Raw genomic sequence first — 23657 nt, forward strand, 5'->3', positions numbered from 1 at the left:
AAAGCGACAATTGAGGACACACCTCACAGCGGGCAACCAGTTTCTGTGACTGACAAGTAACATCGAAAGGAGATGAACGATTTGCTTCAAAGTGACCGGTGAATCACCCAGCAACCCATAGCTATTCGAAAGCTGAAGTTTGAGCCTATTTCACATCCACCATACTCGCCGGATTTGTCTGCGCTTCTTCCCTCATCTCAAGAGGAATCTCAAAGGTAATCATTACACCACCAACGATAAGGTGAAGAACGCTGTGGCGACTTGGATCTGAGAAAGACCGCCAGAATTTTTCAGTGACAGAATGCAAAAACTTGTCACACGTTGAGAAAAGTGGCAGTGTAAACGGGGATTATATTGAAAAATAAATACTGCATTTTGTAGCTAAGGTATTGTGCTTTTATTCTTTTTTTTATTTCATTTCAATATCTCTTTTAATTCCCATGCTACGCATATATATGCAAAATTTATCAGCTGAGCCCTGTGTGTAAGTATTTGAAACCATTAATAAATTTTTCATTTTTCAGCTGTTCTCATTTTTTTTTTTTATTGATCAGCCCTTACTTTTAAACTGCCTCAAATTTTTAATACTCTAGTAAAGAGAGGTTCTTAATGGTTTCATATATGGGGCATTTTTGTAGGGTTACCCATTTTAAAAAGAAATTGAACAAAATAAAATGAAATTGACTTGAAAAGTAAACAAAGTTTAAAAATTTTATAAATATTAAGTGGTGTTCAATTCTCTTTTTAATTGTAGCCAAATTAACATTTGTAAGTTTTTTGTGTCTTTAATTTGGCACGATCTTTTTAAAGTTTAAATTATTTATAGAAAATTTGAATTATTCAACACTGTTTATTAATCTGAATTATTTATTAATATAAATCTGAATAATTTTATTGTTAACTTGGATTTATTTATTATTTTTTAAAGTTTATGAAGACTAAATTACATAAAATGTGAACTACTTAAGTAGTTTAACTAGTTAAAGTTATTAAGTAGTTTTTAACATAAGTCATTATCATTGCTAACTTAGGAGTATCAATGTAAACTATAAATTTTTAAAAATTATGATACATATGAGTAGAAACCAGGTAGGGAATTGAATTACTTCAGAGAATTTATTCAAATGTTGCATGTTTTGCAGCTGGGAGGACACAGTTGAGCAAACCATATTTGATTGTGAAGAATGGCACTTATGGTGAATCCAAGCAGATATTGAAAGATTAAGAGCTGAGAACCTGGTGTCCTTCATGTTGGCCTCAGAGGATAACTGGAGGGCTTTTGACACGTTCTCAATGAAAGTGTTACCCACTAAGGACACTGAGGAGAGACTCATGGCATTTAGCGTAGGGAAGGGTGGACAGCCTCATCCACAAGGGCTGCCATGCCCAGTTGTGCTGGTTTCAGTGAACGGGACTCTGAGGGAGATTACTATGACTGGGAAATAAAAGACCAAGACCCGGCTGCCGGATGGAGTTCTGGGAACGACATAGTCAGGCCTGGTTCTCCTTCCCTGGCAATTAGAGGCTGGCACAGTTTAAGACAGACCCCCATTGTCTTGATTGCACTATCTATGGATTGGCTTACATTGGAAACATGTGGTTTTATTAGTAGAGTATGGTTTATAGTGCTGTTTAATTATTCTGTATGAGTATTATTAGCTTTCAATGTTGCAAATTGTAATTATGCTTATTGTAAACAGATATATTAAAAAAAAAACAAAATTAAACAATATATAGAATAATTTTATATTTCTGATCAGAATCTAGTAATTTGCCAAGGCGGCCTCCACTGGAAGTAGCTGTAGCACATGCGAGAGAGTTAGTTCGATTGATGTCTCGTGCTGGACTTGGTTCATGCGCCTTTGCCTCCGTCGATGACCTACTACATCATTGAGCTGCACAGAATAAACTGTACTTTAAGTGTAAGTATTAATATTCACATCAGCTGTTTACCTTTATCTTTGAAAATTCTATATATTAGGATTGGAGAGTCATCATATAAAATTTTACTCATAAAACCTATGAGCTTTTTTTTTGTATTTCTCCTTTGACCTTGAGAAAAATACAATCTAATAAAAGTCTAATAGAATTAGCGACTTTTTTTTAAAACTTGTTTTAAATGTTATACTGGTTTAATGATGATTTCTTTTAGATAACATTTTTTTGTCTATCCCACCAGGACAATTTAAAAATTTCACCTCTGTAACATTATCATTTCTCACAAATGAAATTATTTTTAATCTAGTTTCAGAAAACTGCTAGCAGTTTTTCAACATTTCTTGAAGATCGTATTGAAATTTTAGTGAAATTTAGCATAATTTTAGCAAAAATTTAGTGTAACTAACTCAATCAAATGATATAATGGTTTGCAGGCTACCTTTGTGATCACCTGGTACCATGTTTGATTCCAGCAAGTGTCTACATTTGGCCATACTGTCAATTAAAAAAATTAAAAAATTTGAATATTTATTCTCATTAATATATTTCTTTTTAAATTTTGTTAATATTTAACTATTTTTTTAATTGTATGAAAAGATGTTTATTTAAATTAAAAAATTGCATTTTTAATCAGTTTGATTTATCATGATCTAATCCTTTTATATAAAAAAAGATGTGCGCGCGTGTGTGTGTGTGCATTTGTATATATTTCTTTTAACATTATATACCACTGTATCAAATAATTATTAAGTAAATATTTAAATCCACCAGATTCAGACACTTTCTTATCTTTTATTGCACTGTTTCTGGTGAATTAAAATATTTTTTTTTGCTTAATAATTATATTATATAAAATTATCATTTTATATATATATCCGATCATTCAAGATTAAAAATGTTGGGATAAATTATATAAATATTTTTTACAATATAAACAAACTGCACAAATAAAAAAAATTATATAATTTATCCCAACATTTTTATCTTGAATGATCAAATCGGTGAACTCCTGTTCAGTATCATCCTCCTTACAGCCTTACACGATGGCTGGTAATTCCATATCACTGTGGCTGGGGTTGGACTAACTGGAGAAAGGTTATGGAAACTGGAGGATTTGTGAAAATTTCACTCAAAATTATCATATTTAAAATAAAAGATTATATTGTTCAAATAAGAACAGAGAGAAAAAAGATTACTAAACAAAAAATCTCATTTTGGATGATGTAATCTGCTGATGGTGGAACAACATAAAGTATTATAATAATGTATAAAATGTAATACCAATGATCTAGAACAGTATTTCTCAACCTGTGGGATGCGTTCCCCTAGGGAAGCGTAATAACACTAAATGGGGAGTGTGAGCATATCAAAAAGAAAATATGATTAGAAAAATCTATTAATTTACTGAAAGGAAAGCAAAAAAAAATACATTCTGAGATAATAAATAATAAAATACACATTTACCCTTATCACTTATAAATAGAAATGTATCAATACAACACAGTGTATTTATTATTAATTAATTTATAAAAAATTATTATAACTAAATTAAAAACAAGTTTAATAATTATTATTAGCGACTCCCTTGGGGCCTGTCTTGCAGAGAAAAGGTTTTTGAAGGAAAGTTTAATATTTGAAATAGACACTCTTGAGTTATTTTTCTATATTTAGCTTAGATCTACATTTTGTCTTCAAAGCAGCCGCCACAGAAAATTTGGTTTCACACAGGTAGGATGTTGAAAATAATGTAATAGTATATGAAATGCTCTTCAGTGCAGAATAACTAATCATTCATCTCTGCCCAAAATTCAAAGAGTAATTTATTACTAAATTGTCATTTGATTTTGTCACTTGACGTGAAATCTATGATTTCTTCTTCGGGAGTTGAGAGCCCTTTGGGAGTATTTTGAAATGGAACTTGCTCGTAACTTGCTACCAAGTTATCATCAACAAGAAAATACTTTTTAAAATTCTTTGCCAGCATGGCTAAATGATTTTCAGTGGTTACAAAAACAACTTTCTCATGTTGTTCTTCAGCCTTGTAAGTTTTAACACATTCATCCACAGTTGCAAACATTTCTAGGTTATTTTGCTTAAAAAATTCTGCTCCACAATTCCAGTTTTCTACAAAAAGCATTAACTTTATCGCTCATATCCAACATATGTGTATTTGCTTCTTGGAGTTGAAGATTCAAAGTATTTAATTTCTGGAATATGTTGAAAATTCCATCACAAATAAACCATCTCGAAACTTCTCAGCTTACATTCTTCGTCATTTTCTAGAAGAAAAATGACGATTTCCTCTCTTAATTCATAAATATGCTGCAAAAATTTCCATGTGATAACCATCTTGCCTCGCAATAAAATAGTAATGCAGAATGTACTGCACCCCCATCTGGTGCATATTCCGACGCAATTTTTATTTCCACTCTGCCTCGTTTATAAAATCATTTAAGGGGGAGTATGGAAAAAAAAAAATTTTTCATCCAGGATAAGGAATTTCATTTTTTCCAGTACATTAGATGCATAATGGAGAGTATTTCCTGAAAAAAAGAAATATTTCTATCATTCCCCCTTACCATCCTTTTAGGGGATGAAGGTAGAAAACAGCATCATTCAAAACCCATATCTCTGGTAGTATTTAAGTTACAAAATTGGTATGAAAACAAGAAAATTATCTAGTGGCCACTGCATTGAAGATAACTTGCATTTCCTTTGTGTATTTTTTTAAAAAAATTTTATAAATTTTGTTTTTTTGACGAAATATTTATTTATATTTTAAATTTAGGTCAGTACTAAATATTTTCTGTGAAATCCTATCTCATGTAATGCAAGGGCCACACAATTTTCTAAATAATTTTTTAAAAAATCATGAATTTATTTTGATTGGAACTCAAGTTAGATTTTTTGAGTTTCAGTAAAACCAGAATTTTAAAACTTTCAGAAATAATCAGTCGAAGTTTAAGATAATATTTTACCTATCAATTTTCTTCAAACTCTCCGCTCTAAACAACATTCCTTCAGCTGATTTTTTGGATTCTTCTCTTTTTAAATTTTTTAGGCGGAGTCTTCATCTTCATTCTTGGTGCTTAGATGTCTGGATTAATTAGTAGTGTTTTTGAAAGACAAGTTGGAGAAGGTAAACATTCAGATAAGGACTGCAAACATACTTTATCAACAAGTGTATATTCATGAACACTGACATCAAGAAAATGCTGCACCACACTGTACAAAATCAGTAATTCTTCTATTTGGTACATTCAAATTTTTAATTAGAATAGATGGGCAGGAGAATTGGTTCTGAGTCAATGCCAGAATCACTTGACAATTTTTTTTACTGTCAAACATTTCTTTGCAGCTAACAGACAAATATTATTTCGTTTTCACGGTTTTTTTTCCACAAACTATGTTTATTCTCCATTATAAATCTGCTACAAGGCTACTTATTCAGTAGTATTATAAACTAAAAAATAACTTTTTTGTTTGGTAATTGACTCTTAACACTACACAATTTTTATGGTAGTCTGTTCACCCTAGGGTATCATAAACCAAAAAATTGTACCGGTATGATTTTCTTATAAACAGTCACTAAACTGATAACTATTCAATGATATTTTAAATAATAACTTATAATTAGAACACTATTATAAACAGTTAATAAAATAAACAGATCCGCACAAATAATCTTATTTAAAAAATCAAAAGCACTTTCACGTAACCTATAAAAACAAAACTTGTATGATTTTGTTTCTTTTCTAATGCTGTACTGCAGCGAAGCCTGTAAAATAAAATATGAACTAATACAAAAAAGAATGAGTTTCAAATTTGTGAAAGAAACCCTTTTGTAGCTCGTCTTGTTTGCACGATGTAAACCCTTAAACTTTGTGTACTTTGACTGGCCAAAACGAAACCTGTTTCTATGGAGACTATGGAAGTTTTATTTTTGTGTTAAACATAGAAGAGAAATTGTTACATCATTAAAAAGAAAACATTTCAAAGATCCAAAATCAAAAACAACTTTTTTTTGAAAAAAAATTTTTTTCTCCACTTTGTTTCCTGTGCCCCCCCCCCCCCCCTCTTAAGATAGCAAATAATGCAAGTGCTGTTGCTTTGAGTTCTACTGGTTTGCAGAAAAGTAGTTCTTCTACTGCTGACATACCATCACAAAATCGAGTATAGGCAATGAAATTAGCATCTTATTGCTATCTGTTGCCTCATCAAGCTGAATTGAAAACAATTTGTCATGCAATATCCCGAAAAGCTGATGCTGTAAAATCTTCAGCTGCATCAGCAATTTGATGGGCAACAGTATCATTTGATAGAGGTATGGACTGCAATTGTTTGGCAATATTATCCCCAAACATAGTTTGTTATCTCAATTGCAGCTGGAAAAATAAGCTCTTCACCAATGGTGTGAGGTTTTTTACATCTCGATATTTTATATGAAACTTTGTAAGAGACAAGTAAAGCTTTTTCATTCAAAGTTTTTTTTAAAAATAATGTTTGCTTTTTATATGATTTTAATTTTATTTTGAAGAATTTTCGTGGTTTGTTAACTTATTATAAAGCGTTTCCAAAGATCGTTAAGGTTTCATGCTGCCAAAACTTTTGAGGAAATAATACACAAGGGCCTTTCTTCTTCATTTACTTCAGTACTGGTAAAATTTAAGTATAGTTCAGTACCCAAAATTTATGTATTTTCGACAATATTTCTTGATTTTATTTTTGGAACCACGCTCGTCTATGCACTTGCTGACATTTCACTATCATCTAATGCTCACTTAGGCCCACATAAAAATTTATCCATGATTCTCTATAAATCTACTGCCATGAATATTTATTACCATGAATTACAGTTAATATGCAAGTTACAACATATACATTCACGATAGATTCAATAGTGATAAATGGATTGACTTGACTGAAACTAGCTTGAATTGAACATGGTGCAGCATTCATACATGTTTGCACAGATGGTCGTGCAGATGTTCCAGAATGCTTGAGACAAATCTGAACTTCTCATGAAGCCACAAGAATGTCCGATATGGCAGATGTAAGACAGAGCAGTTGAGAGGCACTGATTCTGGTTTTGTCACTGCAGCAGATCTGTGTTACCAGATAGCAATAAATTTACTTATTTAAGATATTAGTGCAGCTTTAGCATCAGATGCTCAAAATACATTATTATTCTACACATTGTTATTATATGAGAGGGGGTGCGATAAAAATTATTTGAAAATTGGGTCGCAAATACTGAAAAAATGAGAAACTCTGAACTGGAAGAACTAATGCTCTAGGTTGCTGATACCTTTAATAATTTAGGTTCCTAAGCATCAATATGAATACGAATATAAAATTATGTACATGATCTTTTCATCTAATTAAAATATTTTTCTTTATTATGCAACAAAATTTGAAAAATGCTTAAATTCGATGTAGAAAAAAATGAAAATGATAAAATTAAGTTAAAAAAATTCCAGTCTGTAAAATTTGAATGATGGAAATCAGTTCATTAATTATTGAAATTTGGGTTAGAAAATTAAATAAAATCTTAATTGTAATTAATAATATTTTGAAGAGATTAGGTATATACCATATGAATAAATATTTAGTATGTTGGAGGATTTTGTTAGAAACAGTAATTTGACCAATTTCTGTTAAGAAAAACATTTATATTTCCTGGTTGAGACGCCACCTAAGTTGAACAAACTTTCATTTATGGCAATTGTGAAAAATTAAAATTTCTATCTTTTAATATTTAAAGGTAAGCACCCCCCCCCCCCTAATTAATTTGTCTTTAATTTATTTATACTTGCTGGAGCAGTATTAGTATTATAATTCTGTAACAAAAAGGGGCATTTGTTTTTATTTAGTCATACAAAGACTATACAAATTACATTTAAATTACCTACAGCTTGTTCCTGAATTGAGTTATAACCATTGAATTATAACTTACTTATTCAAGATGACATTGAAATATTCTTAAACAGAACCAGTATTTTTAATGAAAAAATTAAGCATCTCATCTCCCATAGTTTTTTAACCACCTTGGAGCTGCTTTCCTCTTTGAGAATTTGTTTCTGAGGGTGTTGTACTTAATGAACTGTGATAAACACTCTAATTATAATTGACTTCTAAAGTTCAAATTTACCTTCTATCTTTCGTATTTCTTTTTTTACATGGAAGAAATTATCTTAATCATAAGATCAGGAAGCTATATGAAGGCACATGCTGTTTTCATATACCTCTACAATTCAGCTTGTTAAAATTTTCATTTACAAAAAAAAATTTACTTGTATTTCTGTAGTTAGTTCTAGTCCAAATAGGTAGTTGCTCTTGGGGTTACAAAGAACAATGAAACGCACACATCTGTCTCATTATTAATTTTTTTTTCCCACTAACATTGTAATAATCATTTTATTTATAAATTTATTTTGTTTGTGTCGTTTTATGGTAAAACCAATTAAACACTAACAAAAAATAAGCATTAGCTATATTATGTCAAAAAGCCATGGTGAACAAATTACCATACCAAAAAAATTAAAAGTAATGTTCACTTGAACCAACGTTTAAATAATAAAGTAGTAATTACAAAATAAACATGCTGATTCTATGCCACTTAAACGAGGAAGGCTTATATACAAGAAAAATAATAAAACTAATTTATGCTACAGAAAAAGGGCTTTGTGTGTGTTGGCAGTCAGTTCATGAAAAATCTTTAGGTATCATACACATTAACAGCAAAATCCTTTCAGTATATTAAAATGAATTTTTTTTATTAAAAATCTTTACAACTATATTGAGTATAATATATTTTTTTATTTTAATAATAAAATTTATACTGAGCATTCATTGTTTTTCAATGTTCTTTATTGTTACTATCTGCAGAAAAAAGTTTTCTTTTCCTTGAAAAGATTCCTTATTTTTCTTGCCATAATTTTTTTTAAATTTCAAAACGATGGGAGTGAATGTTTTTGTATCATATATTTTTTACTTGCTGCGTATCTCGTAATTAAACTTTTTTTTTTAAGTTTAATGTAATGATAAAAATCAGAAAATGTGAATGAATAATTCGATGTGATTGAAATAAAATTTCAATGACTAGTTTTTACTTGTTTTTTTCCTGTAATAAAATGGGTTAATTTTTAATTTTTTTTTCTAGCTGGTCCTGGTGTATCTGTTGCCATTATATTAACAAAAGAAGCAGCAGTATTTAATCATCTTTTACCAGTGCCTCATTACATATTTATATATGACCAAATCCATCAATTGACATAATGTTTTGGATTATTGAAATACATCTTAAAACCTTTTTGGATGCAATAAACTTGTTTTTTTTTTTGGTTTTTTTGCCTCCAATATAAATAATAAAGATATGTATATGAACTTGTAGATAACATTGCTTTAAGATCATTCAGTTAAAAACCGTGATGAGTTTTTTTTATTGTTTAGTATTATCAGTTAATAATAAATAATTATTATTATCACTATTATTGTGTGATTTAGGTCGTGTGATCTGTGCAGTTTTTTCTATCATTGCATTAACTGCAAAAAAAAAAATTAATTTGACAAAAAGATAATTTATTTATTTCTTAATGTTAGGGCATGATCGATGAAAGAATGGATATTTAGTTTAATTAGTTTTTTGTTATAGATAAAGAACGTAATTGAAATTATTTTTAATTTATTAGATTGTTTTTATTTTTTATTAAATTTTATTTATACACCAACTATTAACTTCATTATTAAATAATATATTAAATACACTCGTATGTTTTTAATTTAAATAAATAAATACATATATATATATAATATAATATTAATTAATTACAGTTATTAAATAATGATGATATCTCCAATATTTGTGATATCAATATTTTATTAATAATTTTCCATCAGTGCAATAATTCTTATAGTAAAATTTGAATCTGTTCAGTCAGTGTTCTTGCTTTTAAGATAAATAATACCTCTCTTGATTATTACAGAGGAAAACTGTTTTCATTGTTCTTGTTTTTTATTCAAAATATATAACTGAAAGATGAATTTGTTTTTATACATGCGTCATTCGTTTGTTTATGTGTGATACTTTTTATGTTTATTTGTTTTATAGAATCTGTATGTGTAAATTATATATAGATTATTATTGTAAATGTTTGTGTACATTTTATATTTTTTTTATATGTATTTAATTTTACTGTTAAAATATTTTTCTTTATTGAATTGATGAAGAATATTAATCTTAAAAACTAAACCGGTTTTTTCTCAATGATCTCATTAGTTGACCCTGCTCCCCTGTTTTCTTCATCAGCTATCCTTTATGTTTTGGGGCTTCCGATATTTTCAAACAAATATATTGTACATTCTTCTTAGTTACTATTTGATCATATCTTCATATACTGGCGTAATGTATGTATTAATAAAATGTGTCTCTTATAAAGTTAATTCATTAATTATATCATCAGCAATAAAAGCAAAACTTTTTCTTTTTTTTGATATATAAATTCTTCATTCTGTTAATGTCTAATTATTTTTTTAATATATCATATTTATATATAATTTTTATTATTGGGATGTTTTTATTATGGTATTTTCTTCAGAATGCACTTTTAATTGATTTTTTTTTGAACAGATGTAATTTTTGTTAATTTTTTTTTTTTTAATGATTACCTGTACATGACTTTGTAGACTGCCTTACTACATACCTTTTTAATAAATAAGGTGTGCGTTTATCCGGGTATTATATTTTTATCGCTCTTGATTTTCCTTTGTATATATATATATATATATATATATATACATACATATATATATGTATATATATACACACACACGATTCTTTTTGCATTATTATTAACGTTTTCTTATGAGTTGTGTTATAAATTTATTTTCATTAGAATTATACATTAAAAGAAAACTTTACTTAATTACAAATTGTACTTACTTTTACCAGACATTACTTAAGGCTTACATTTAATAAGATCTGTATTTAAAAATTATTCTAAATGGTATTATTTACATTTCTCATATGTAAAGAATTTGGTTTCTAGTGCATTATAATTTTTAACTGAAGTGATGAAACAAGCGGCACTATATCTATTTAACACTACCATAATACATCAGTAATGATCTTAAATTTTTTTTTTATTGTTTACAGCAGTCTTTTTATTAGAAGTCTAGTTAAAGGAATACTGAACACAGATAATAATAACATTGAAAAAAACTTGACATTAAGTTAGAAATGGGTGATATGATATATGGGTGTCTTGATTGTTTTTATAAACTGCAAGTGATTTTTTTTCATTTATGAACATCAGAAAAATTAATTAATTGAGGTCAGTTGTATTTTTTTTATCAATTCAGCAGTATTTTTCATAAGTATATTAATAAGGGTTGTCTGGAAAATAAGTTCTGTTTGAGCATACATTAATTATTGCAATCTCAAGAATTGCCTAGTATCTTTTATTTATTTAAAAGTCACTTGTTATTTGATTTAACTTTGTTAATGTTGACAGTAATTGAATATTGCTAGTCTTTTTTAACACAAATATTCAACGAAATATTCATAATAAGAATAAATATGTAGTAAAATTTTTATTGACAATAAAATGTATGATGAGTCAATATAATAAAGAAATATACAGGGTGAAGCCTGGAAATTGTCTACAATTTTGCTGAACGGTGTGTCTAGATATAACATTCAATGTTTTCGATGAATACATTTTTTCAAACGTTTCTCCTTAAGTAACTTTTGCTCTCTGCTTTAAGTTTCATGATCTTTCCTACATGAAATCGACTCGTAACATTTGAATTATCAAAATTTTGTGCTTGTCCATAATATTAACAGAAGAGCACAAAAATATATTTTTTTTTGCAAATACTTTGATGTTTCTTATATGTTACTGGGAAAAATAAGATGAAATTTCATGTCACAGTTTGACATGAAATTAGACTTTGATGACATATCACACCTAAATAAAAACAATGAAAGCACACTACGTTCTCAAAACAACAAAAAAAGGTAAAAAAGAAAAGATTACTTGTACCATACTCTGAGATATGTTATATCCTCGGAATTCATGCCCAAAACTTAATAAATTCTTCTTTGAAACCTTGAAAAATTATATGTCGCTCATAACAAAAGGATACAAGACCTTGGCTTCCAGCATTTGTTCACTCCACAGTAATCCTCAACTGTCTTGTAAAATACCATCACATAGTTAGGGCAAGAACAGTTGGATTATTTCCTTTTTAAGGCTTTCACTTAGTGCCTGGTAATATTTACCTCCTAATAAGGTCCTCAAAAACCTACATTATGATGTCATGAGCTACAAAACGAAATTATAAAATGAAAAATGATACTCACAGCTAATATCTACAATGAAGTATATAAAAATTTGCAATACTTTTCAATTGGTATATTAATAATGATTGAGATTAGGTTGAGAAAATTAGTTTGCTTGTAGAATGTAATAAAAATTTTTATTTTAAAATTTTTAATTGTTAATGGAATTTACTTTCTAGACAATCCTTGTGTACTAAGTTATTGTTTATTGCATTTTCTACCAAATAAATTTAGATACTTAAAAAAGCTGTCGTAATCTATAAAAATATAAGAATTAGTGGTATAGTGGTAATTGTTGGAAGTTAGTGAGGATAATTGTAAAATTTTTCTGGAAGTATTTTTAATTAATTTTCTTATTCAATTTATGAATAGAGCGGTTTTAAAAGGATTCATTCTCTCTTTTGTTACAAAGGAAAACAGAAATTGAACATAATGCTATTTAATCAGGCTGTATCATGTCTTAAAGTTTACATTTTATTTTATGGTCAATAAAGAAGGGAGGATAGCAGGCGGTGATGCAAGGTTGCTACTTGGGCAGTAACTGTTTGTCCATAAGGGGTATATTACACTCAGTAGAGTTTTACATTATTCTTCACTATCAGATATCTCAATTTAAATCCCATTTTTGTTGTAATATGTAGTTGTTGATTTCTGATTAAATTACTTTTATAATTTGTTTTAAAAAATCGAAGCTTCTCTTTCAACATAAATAAAATTATCTGATAGTCACTTTCTATTCCTGCTTTATTTTTATGGTTATTTCAGTTAATTTTGCTCGATAAACAAATCTGTATTTGAAATATATAATTTATTACTGTACATATAATTATATAATACATATTAGATTATAGCTACCTTCATAAGCACATCTATTTTAGTTGAAGTCACAGTATCATTTATGTAAACTACTTGTAATTAGAAAGATCTTATATCTCACAATTTCTGTTTAATAATAGTTTTAAAAAATAAAGTAACCAATATGTACTGATGAATAATCTTCTTCAACTGTGCATGTATACAGCATGTTTTAGGATCTTAAGCTTACCGTATTTTGCAAATTAAAACAGCTTTGTTTTTAGGAGGCATTCATGATAATTATTTCTTCAGTGTATTAATACTTGAAAACCAACACGTGTTTTAAGCACATCAGTTTGGATTAGTGATTTACCATGAAAGCTTGTGTACGTAGGCATTTGATTACAGACATTCTTTATTATTAGTAGGTTGTCAAACTTGACAAGAATTATACTAGAACCTTCCTGATGAAAAGTAGAGATTGTATCACTGTTAAAAAAACAAGCATTTACTTAAACCCTCTGTTATTGCATATGTTTTTAAAGTTCACTTGCTTTTGATGGATAATTCAACAGTACTGTATCATTAAAATTCAGTATTATGTGATAAAACCTCAGCGAGTTAATGAAATTTAATGGGACTGAATAAATTCTGTTTTATGAAATAAAGTTTTTGAAATATACTGATAAAACCACTGTCAACCCCAGTGAAAAATTAAAAATCATCCACTTATACTTAGATTGAAAGAAATTCAATTTTTATAACCATTTTTATGTTTTCTTTTTATAACATGTGGATTGTCATGTTACCATGACCATCCATAGTCATGTAATAATTATAAGCCTTTTATTGTTTTAAAGAAAGCAAATTATCAAAATAAAAGTAGTAGTGAATTATTAAAGAATGTATAGTGTATTTTGTCGTCTTTTAAAGAGTTAGTATAAAAATCAATCAGATTTATCTTTTACTTTTCACTAAACAATTTGGAACTTGAAAAACTTATATACTTAGCAAAAAAAATCTACAAAAATGGTACAAGCTGATGACATATGTAAAATAAATGTTACAGAATTACTGTGACCATTAGATCATCTTGTTAAATCATAACTACTCCTGATCCAAAACAAATAACATCCCTAAGTACCTGTAGAATGATAATGAGTTTCTCTTATCTTAGCCTAATGTTATTGTTTGTTACTGTAGCAGAACAACAGAATCCATGGGTTTTGTCTTGTTACTGGACTATGGTTATTATCTTGGTTGCCTATAACCATTAATAAATAACTAAGTATAATTCAGTGATAATTTTATTGGTTAAATAATTAAATTTTTTATAATGTAGATAACAAAACAAGTTGATCAATTTTTTTTACCCTCTAAAATTTTATATTTATATTGTTTAATCTGTGTTGTGGATACATTTAATGTGTACAAAATTGATGGACATTAAATATTAGAAATTCCTTAATTAATATGATTCAATCTAAAAAAAAAATTTAACATTGTAGATTTTTGTCCTATATCCGTGTTTACTAGTTCTGTTATTGGTGTAGAAAGTATCCATATAAGTATTAACATAATTAGTGTTGTTTTTTTAATTTATTCACATAATTTGTAGTAGGCAACAATAATGATGTGGCTGTGATTCATGTGTTTGTCATCATTATTAATACGTTGTTAAACAAATTTGTTGTGATATAATTGTATTTATTTACTCAGAACTAAAGAAGAGTTTATGATTTCATCTGTTTCTTTAGGTATGCAAAAAAATCCAGAAATTGTCTTTGTTTTATGCTATATAAAAATATTTAGCTACAATAATTGAAATAATAAAATGTTAATAAAAAAATTAATTTATTTGTATTTTAAAATCCAATAATAAAACAAAAATTCATGGTTAAAATGAATTTGTTTCTCATCTGTAACAAATAATAATTTATTGCTGGAGTGATTCAAATTGCAAAATGTTTTAATACTTTTAATTTATGGTTTAGCAGGTAATGTTCAAACAGTGTCATTGAATAGTTATACTAGTTTAGTTTCCTTATTGCTTAGCTGTCCTATGTAACTTAGTCAGGCCATATTTAATCTGTTAAAAATTGAACTTTTGCCGATTTGCCCATTAACTTATTCCAAAAGAGCAGACCAATTTGTAGGTAAACTTGGCTATAAGGTTTTATTTGTAACAATGGATCTAATATGTCCTAGAAAGTTAGTGATGCAGCATAACCCATTGAAAAGTGGACTGGGTGAAAATCGCTTGGCTGCTTGTTAGGTAAATATTTGTTCCGTGAAATCTATAATGCCGATGACGTAGGTCTTTAAATAATTTTACTTTACATTAAAATTTAAAAAAAACACAGTGTGCTTGAACTAAACATAAAAACACAATTTATTTAAAAAATGATGTATATCACTTTGCCACCTAGTGCTATAGCTTTAGAAGGGAAATTATTGTAATCATTCCAATTTGGGTATATGCAGTTTTCACTGGATCTTGACATTTTGACACCCAAGGAACCCAAAAAACACAAGAACATTTGCATGGAAATGTTTGCATTTACATGTGTTTTCGGTGATTCACACCTTATATCTCCAGAACTACTCAACTGATTTTGACCAAACTTTGTCAGATTATTTCTGTACATGGGACATTGATGCCATTACATTTTCAACTTAAAAGGTCAAGGGGCAGAGGCTGTAGAACAAGGTCACCCACAATATCTCAAGGTTTCACCTAATTAGTCTTATTTTTTTTCAGTACATTTGTTAACAATCAAAATGTAATAATATTTGCAAAAAAAAACTTTTTGCAAAATCACTCCCCACCCCAAAAAAATGCTTTAAATAAACTAGTGGGTATAGTGTATCATTATTACCCCCTCTCATAACAAGGAGCGCTAGTATAGCACTGACGTACAGCTGCTATAGTCATCTGCTTGTAACGTCACAAGTGAGCAGTAGAATTAAATACATGAATAATATTTAAAGTGGCTGCTAATATCGCCACACCCACGCGATTGAAATACAGTAGGCACACGCGTGTTAATGAGAATCATTGAAGTAAATAAACAAAAAATATTATATTTAAATGAAATGATAAATATTTTAAATTAAGTTGTATGTGTAAGCTGTGCATCAGAAAAAAGCCGTGTGACAGGAAAGTCCTACAGCTGTATTGTCAATTTTTTTATTAATAAAAGAAAATTTTTTGTCATTGACAATTAACTGATAACTGTCCTGTTTGATGTGATATTAATTTTTTAAGCAACATAGACTTATCTAATCTTTCATCCATATCAGTCTATAAATGTAGGTAAGATCAGAAGTTTTAGATCTTTTTTCAGTAATTGCAAAAAATCATCCTTTGAGAAAAATCGCTAACAATTTACTTCATGTTATTTAGTTAAGTAATAGGGTAAATAAAACTAAATAATAGGGTAAATAAAATAGGGTAAATTAATACTAATTTAATAGGGTAAATTAAACTAAAAACATATTGGCAAACATTTTATTACCATCCTGTCAGTTTGATTACCAGTTGCTGCATACCATCCCCACTCATTAAGAAGAAAGGTATATACAGTGTATTCAGTCATCAAATATTTTACTTATTGGGGTTTCTTAAGTTGTAAAGATATTTAAGTTATTAATACAACATTTAATGAATTATTCCTTTATTTAAACAACAACGTATAATAGAGTAATTTGAATATACTCATGTATGTATATATGTATTGAATGCATCAACTACAGAATTAAAGAAACATTCTTACCTTTTTTTTCCTTTACATTAGATAGAGCACTTTTGGGCATAAGCCCAAAAGTGCTTTTTATAACTTAGGCTATTGAGTAAAATATAAGAAATTTTAAACATTTACAGAACATACATTTGTTCAGTCAAAATTTTTTTATTAATTTACCAAAATTTATTTAAAATCTTATGAAATGTATTACCAACTTAAATAATTTTTATAACAATGTCCCCAACAAATTCTGTCTGCAGATTCATGAGGATAAATCATGTTTATATTTGTATATATAAAATATTTCTAATTTTTTTATTATTTTCTTGTTCAATATTTACTTTTACAATTATTTCTGAATTATTTTCCAAACTACTTATTATTATGTTTATTGATTATTAAATGGTCAGAAAAACCTACTTGTTTTTCCAATATATATTTTTTCACAATTATTGCATTTTATTTTATAAATACCAGAAAAATCATATTTATTTTTTTATTAATATAATATTTTAAATGTTTTATTACACATAGCGGGTTTATAAGCAGGTTCATATTTTTTATCAAAATATGTTTTATTAATTTTTCAATAATTTTATTAGTGGAGGAGTAATTAATATAAATATTTTCCTTGTATTTGTTTTCATTTAAGGGTTTTAATGTAGTGATATTTGTATTATTTAATTATTTTGAATTATTTTTTTACATATTGTATATCATATCCATTTTTTATAGTAACGTTCTTTATACTATTTATTTCATTATGCAATTCCTTTTTATCATTTGTGTATTTTATTGCTCTATTTATCATGTTTTTAAAGATATTAATTTTTGAGACCAAGGATGGTTAGAATTTTTGCTTATAATAATTTCATTTGAGGTAGGTTTTTTGAACACTAGTTATTATTTGATCGTTTTCATTTATCTTAGTATTTAAATATAAAAAGTTTATTTTTCTATAATGTTTTATTTCGTATGCAAATTTGAATACTTCGTGATAAGAATTGAATTTATTTAAAATTATTTCATGTTCGTTATTTATAATTGGTTCATATACAACTAAAAGATCATCCATGTATCTCAACCCAATAAAATTTTATGTACTTGATTTATATTATGTACTATTTTACCTGAAAAATCTTGCAGATAAATCTCAGACATTACAGTGGATAAGGGAAAACCCATAGGTAAAGTGTTTTCCTGCGTATATCAAGTTCCATTAATTAAATTCAAAAGAATTTTGTTTGCATGTATTTCTAATTATTATTATAATATTATTTATAAATTTTGGGTCTTCTCGTGTATTTATTAATTCATTTTTTATTATTAAAATTGTATAATCGATGGGAATGCTGGGGTGCATATTAGTTATGTCAAAACTTATTTTGGTTTTATTATTAATATTTAATTTATCAGTCAACTTGTACCTTTTTTTAATATTGTATTTATATTCTAAATTAATTTTTGTTCTAATTATTTTATCAGTAATTTTAGTATTATATAACTGATGATAATATACTGGAAAATCAGATAAAATTAAAATAAATGAAAACTTAGTAAATTTAACAAAAGTTGATTACCAAAATAAAGAAAAATTAATAATTGCAAATTCATTTTAATTTAACTTGCCAGATAATAATAAAATTATATAAAGCACAATAGATTTGGAATACAATATCAGCAAATTTAATTGTACTAATGAAGAAAAATATAAAATACAAAATAATATAAGAAATAAAATTAAAAATTAAAATAAAAAAAACTTAATACATAATGAAAACTTGATAATAAATAAAAATAAAAAATATAATTCAAAATACTTTGATACAAACATCACTACATTAAAACCCTTAAATGAAAATAAATACAAGGGAAAATATTTATATTAATTATTCCTACACTAATAAAATTATAGAAAAATTAATAATACATATTATGATTAAAAATATAAGCCTGCTTATAGACCCGCTCTGTGTAATAAAATATTTAAAATATTATATTAATAAAAAAATAAATATGATTGTGGTATTTATAAAATAAAATGTAGTAATTGTGAAAAAATATATATTGGAAAAACAAGTAGGTTTTTCAAATGTAGCTGACCATTTAATAATCAGTAAACATAATAATATAAGTAAGTAATTTAGAAATAATTGAAAAAGTAAATATTGAACATGAAAATAATAATAAAAATTAGAAATATTTTATATATACAAATATAAACATGATTTATACTCATGAATCTGCAGAAAGCATTTGTTGGGGACATTGTTATAAAAATTATTTAAGTTGGTAATACGTTTGATAAAATTTTAAATAAATTTTGGTAAATTACAAAAAAATTTAATCTTAATTTTTAGTAAATTTTAGATTTAAAAATGTTAAAACATTTTTGACTGAACAAATGTACGTTCTGTAAATATGTTTAAAATTTCTTATATTTTACTCAATAGCCAAAGTTATAAAAAGTAACCAGAGTGGTAAGGGTGTCAGATAGTTAATCGTGTAAATGTAAATGAAGATAAATCAGAAAACATTACTGAGGATGGGCTTATGCTCGAAAGTGCTAAGAATGTTTCTTTAATGCTGTACTAGGCAGATTCAGTATATATATATATATATATATACTGTATATAGTTAAAATTTAACATACAGAGGAATTATGGACTATAAAAAGATTAATTTAAATAAATTAAAATTTATTTAATAAATTATATATATATAATATATATATATATATATATATATATATATATACACATGTTCCCAGTAGATCTTATTTAGGATGCATCTACTACATTTGTGAGATCCTAATTATGCTGTGAGCTACAGCAACTAAACAGAAAATTAAGAACAGGGATCAAAAGTAAGAAGAAGATATTAGTGATGAGGAAGGAAAATTTACTTGTAGAAAAGGCAAGAAAACTAACCCCGTGTAGAAGATAGCTCATTGTCCCCATGTAAGCCATTACTTACTTCTTGTTCCCTCAGAATATTGACTTTTTTTTTATTCAGGGTTGTAGTAGTAAGTGTTTGACTTATTATTAAATCTTACTTTAATTATTATATGTGCTATGGGAGAGTTGCTTTTCTGTCTGATTAATAATTATTTATTTACAAATAGTAAATGAACATAATTTTTTTTTAATGAATTTCAAATAACTTTAAAGAAAGTATTTTAAGTGTCTGTCAAAAGTTTGACAACAAGAAAAAAAACAAAATTGATTTTTTTCTCTAAGTGCATCTATTTAAAAATTTTACAAAAAATCAAAAAGAATCATCTTATAGTTAGTAACCAGTGTGCCCTCCAATGACTTTTCCGAATGCCTTCACAAGATCTGGCATTGAGTTGATCAGCCTCCTGCATTCGTCGATAGTGATGTCTTACCACAAAGCAGAAATATTTTGCTTCAAATCTTCCTTTGATTTGGGCTTCCTCTTGGCCAACTTAACTGCCTTAGAATTCCATAGGTTCTCTATGAAATTAGGTCCAGCGACTAAGCTGGCCATGGCAGCAGATTAATATCTTGTCTTTGAACCAGTTTGCTGTAAAGGAACTCTGTGGTGACAGGGACGTTGTTTTGCTGGAAAAGTTAATTCTCTCCCATTAACCTAGTCACAGAAGGAATCATTATTTCCTGTAATATTTGCACATATCTCTAGCTATTTACTATCAATAATGTACAGTTCTTCAGGGCCTTCATAGGTTACTTATACCCCCAAATCATTATGGTTTCATCTCCAGCTGGATGTTATCGAATCACCTGTTTACATTCAAATATTTGAGTTTTTTGTAGTATGATTCAGTTATTTATGCTATTTGGTGTATTATTGTTTTAAGTTAGATTATTAATGTAATATTTCATTGTGCTTTTATTTTGCTCTGTCATATGTCACAGGCATTTTCCAATTGTTCTGTGTTTTTATACTACAGGGTTTTTAATTTTAATTGTTAATTCTTAATAAATTAGCAATATAAATATTGTGTCTGGGTGCTGATGACGATACTTCGTTGTGCGCCCAGGAAAAAATACCTCCAGCTTGAATGACAGGTGCAATGCAGGATGGCAGAAACTTTTTCAGTGTGCCTAACCTTCATTTGCCATCTTGGATAAAGTTTGAATTTGCTTTCATCTGTTAAAGCACATATTTTCCAGGCTTCTTTCATCTAATTATGCCTCACATAACACCACCTCATTCACCTTTTCTTAGCTTGTTCATTAAGCAGAGGTTTACACAAGGCTACATAAGATAACCCAGCATCTCTTGGACAGTGGGCTATGGTTTCAGCACTGATGTTAATGTCCAAACTATCCTCAACTTTCATTAAAAGATAAGGTAAACTAGCTCTATAATTTTATTTACTTACGTGTATAATTTTACTGCCACTTCTTGTTGTGGTTAGTCATACTTTTACAGGAAGCATCAAAGAATTTCCCAGTTGTTCTAAATTTTCTTACATTCTGTTCCACACAGGTTTTCGACACAATGTTTTTCTGCAATCAGTCTATTGTTTAAGTCACTCTTCCACAACCTCACAATGTGCCACTTCACATCAGTGTTTACCAACTTCCAGTATATTTTTAGATTTCTAAAGAAAGAAATTAACCAAAAAAACTCTTATAGTAATATCGACAGCAGACAATGAAAAGTGGAGGGAATCAGCGTTTGGCCACTGCTACCAACTCCCTGATTAAATTCGTGTAGAAGTCTGGCATTAATGTGGTGCCAATTACGAACTCAAGCAGAGTTAGAAGAACAGCATTTTGTGTGCAAAAAAATACGCATTCAGGGACGTGACTAAGCTCTCACACGTGTTTAAAAAAAGGAGACTGGCCTATGGTGCCTTTCCTGCAAGCCCTATATACATACCAGAATTCATTAGTCTGTTCTAGACTAAAATTCTGTCCAAAATTCTTAGTGTACCTGTTCTAGAGTAATAATTTTTTTAAATTAGGTTTGTGCTTACATTTTACACCCTTTTTAAAACAGACAAATTGCAATAAAATCAGTTCTATAAAAGATACAGAGGTCTAATTTGTATTAAAAAACATTTTAAGGGTTATTTGGCTAATGTCTAGCATTATATGGTTTAGCAAACATATAAGGACAGGAAGCTAAAGTGTAATTTAGGGGTGTCCTTAAATGTTTAACAGACACTGTATTAGATTCCATCAAATCAAACATAGTTATGAATAAGATCACATTAATTATTATAAATAATATTAAAGTTTTGCAAATCAAATTAAGAAAACGGTTAAGTATGCATCATTTCACTCCATTAATGTTTTTAAAATTTGATGTCATTAGCTGAAGTCAGAGTAAAATAAATATATATTTGTTGAAGATTGTAACTCATTAATTGTTTCTAATAATAATTTGGTAATGCTAAAAATTGTATGATCCATGATGGAGTTACCAGATAACTTATCCCAACCTCCAAAAAAAATCAGCATTCCACTACTTCTGTTCACTAGATTTTTTTGAGCACATTTTCTCAATTGAAATTCCTGCCCAGTTTGTCTTTCACAAACATAGCAGGGTCTAAAGAGGTAGATGTTTTCAAGTTACAAGATTTAGGTAATGTATGATTATTTTAAAACAGAATACATGTTAAAATTTTCATCAAATTTTATAATTGTTTGAAAAAGATTCTAAAAAAGCACAACACATAATAGATTTTGAAAAAATGTCACAGCTTTTACAGACTAAAGTGAGCAAATTAAAAGAATCAACATTGAATTTGATTGAACTGCATTGTACATCCCCCTACTATGTAGTTCTTGTAATTACTATTATTTATAATGTTTTATTAATTCACAAAGTCTGATAATTCTAGAGGCAATACAGAGGACTGTATGTGCAAGAATTGACAGTTATGAAAAATAAGAGAAGGAAAAATAGACATAGTACTCCTTCACTGTTTAGCGTTACATGTTAATTCTTTGCGGTTATTTTAACAGTTGTGATAAATAAAATTACTTGTTTTTGATACCATTAAAATGAAATTGCCAAAAATTCAAATCAATGAAAATCCACTCAAATTTGATAAACATTACAAATTGTATTGGCTTGTCATTTGGTAGAGATCTTTAACAGCTTGTCCAACTTACAATTTTCATTATTATTGATATTAGTAAAGCTTTTCAGCAAGCTGTAGGAAGATGTTTAAAATCAGAAAATTACACAAAAAAAGCTTTTCTAATTGAAAACATTATTTTACGCTAGATATAAAAAATTATATTAGAGTGAAATTTATTCCACCAAAATCAATGTTCACATTTCAGTTAAGGGATCTTGACTGAATTGCTGTTCCCATGTTTTTTTGTACTTATCAACAAAGTTTATTTCTATTTCAATAGATAGCAGTAATTTGTGAAATTGTATGATTTCACCATTATATTTGTTCATAGAGCACATGATATTGTTTTCATTTAATTTCCGTCATCATTTATCTTTGTTAACAAACATTGTTTACCTACCTCAGAAACATGCTGCTTATACGCAATCGTGCTGTCTAAATTATGAAGCTGTTTATTACAGTTTTAAATTATTGATGATGAGCTGTAAAATTTAGGAAGATAATTTAGAAGAAAGCTCAGTTCATGTGCAGGTTGGCTGAACTGACTTCTTTGTACCTACGGCATCCTGTCATAATATCTCCTCCACTGAACTATTAGTAGACCCAACACTACTTCACTGATACTCCTGGCAGAATTGTAACACTTTTATACTGCACAGGTTGAAGTTTGACAAGTAGTCCTTATATGTAAAATTTTGTCATACATTTAAAAATTTAAATGTGTTTGTATTAATTTCCTTACTTTTGTTAGGGA

The 23657-nt window shown here is 27.9% G+C and overlaps 1 protein-coding gene across 5 annotated transcripts in view; it reads left to right on the forward strand.

Annotated features, from left to right (window-relative positions):
• Nucleotides 1–23657, forward strand: part of RanBPM (Ran-binding protein M) — a 131301-nt gene that overhangs the window by 90726 nt on the left and 16918 nt on the right. For 3 of the 5 annotated variants that reach the window (XR_012755702.1, XR_012755704.1, XR_012755703.1), the window contains exons 10-11: nucleotides 1761–1922; nucleotides 11093–11270. Coding sequence is in view for 2 of the 5 variants with exons in the window: in XM_075359994.1 (XP_075216109.1) it covers nucleotides 1761–1894 (134 nt within the window). In the remaining 3 variants the exon portion in view is untranslated. Of the gene's footprint in view, nucleotides 1–1760; nucleotides 1923–2372; nucleotides 2530–9100; nucleotides 9266–11092; nucleotides 11271–23657 lie in introns of those variants that run through there. The other 2 variants (XM_075359994.1, XM_075359996.1) reach the window with 2 other exon arrangements.

Source organism: Lycorma delicatula, chromosome 3 (genome assembly GCF_047948215.1).
Source record: "Lycorma delicatula isolate Av1 chromosome 3, ASM4794821v1, whole genome shotgun sequence".
Classification (NCBI taxonomy): Eukaryota; Metazoa; Arthropoda; class Insecta; order Hemiptera; family Fulgoridae; genus Lycorma; species Lycorma delicatula.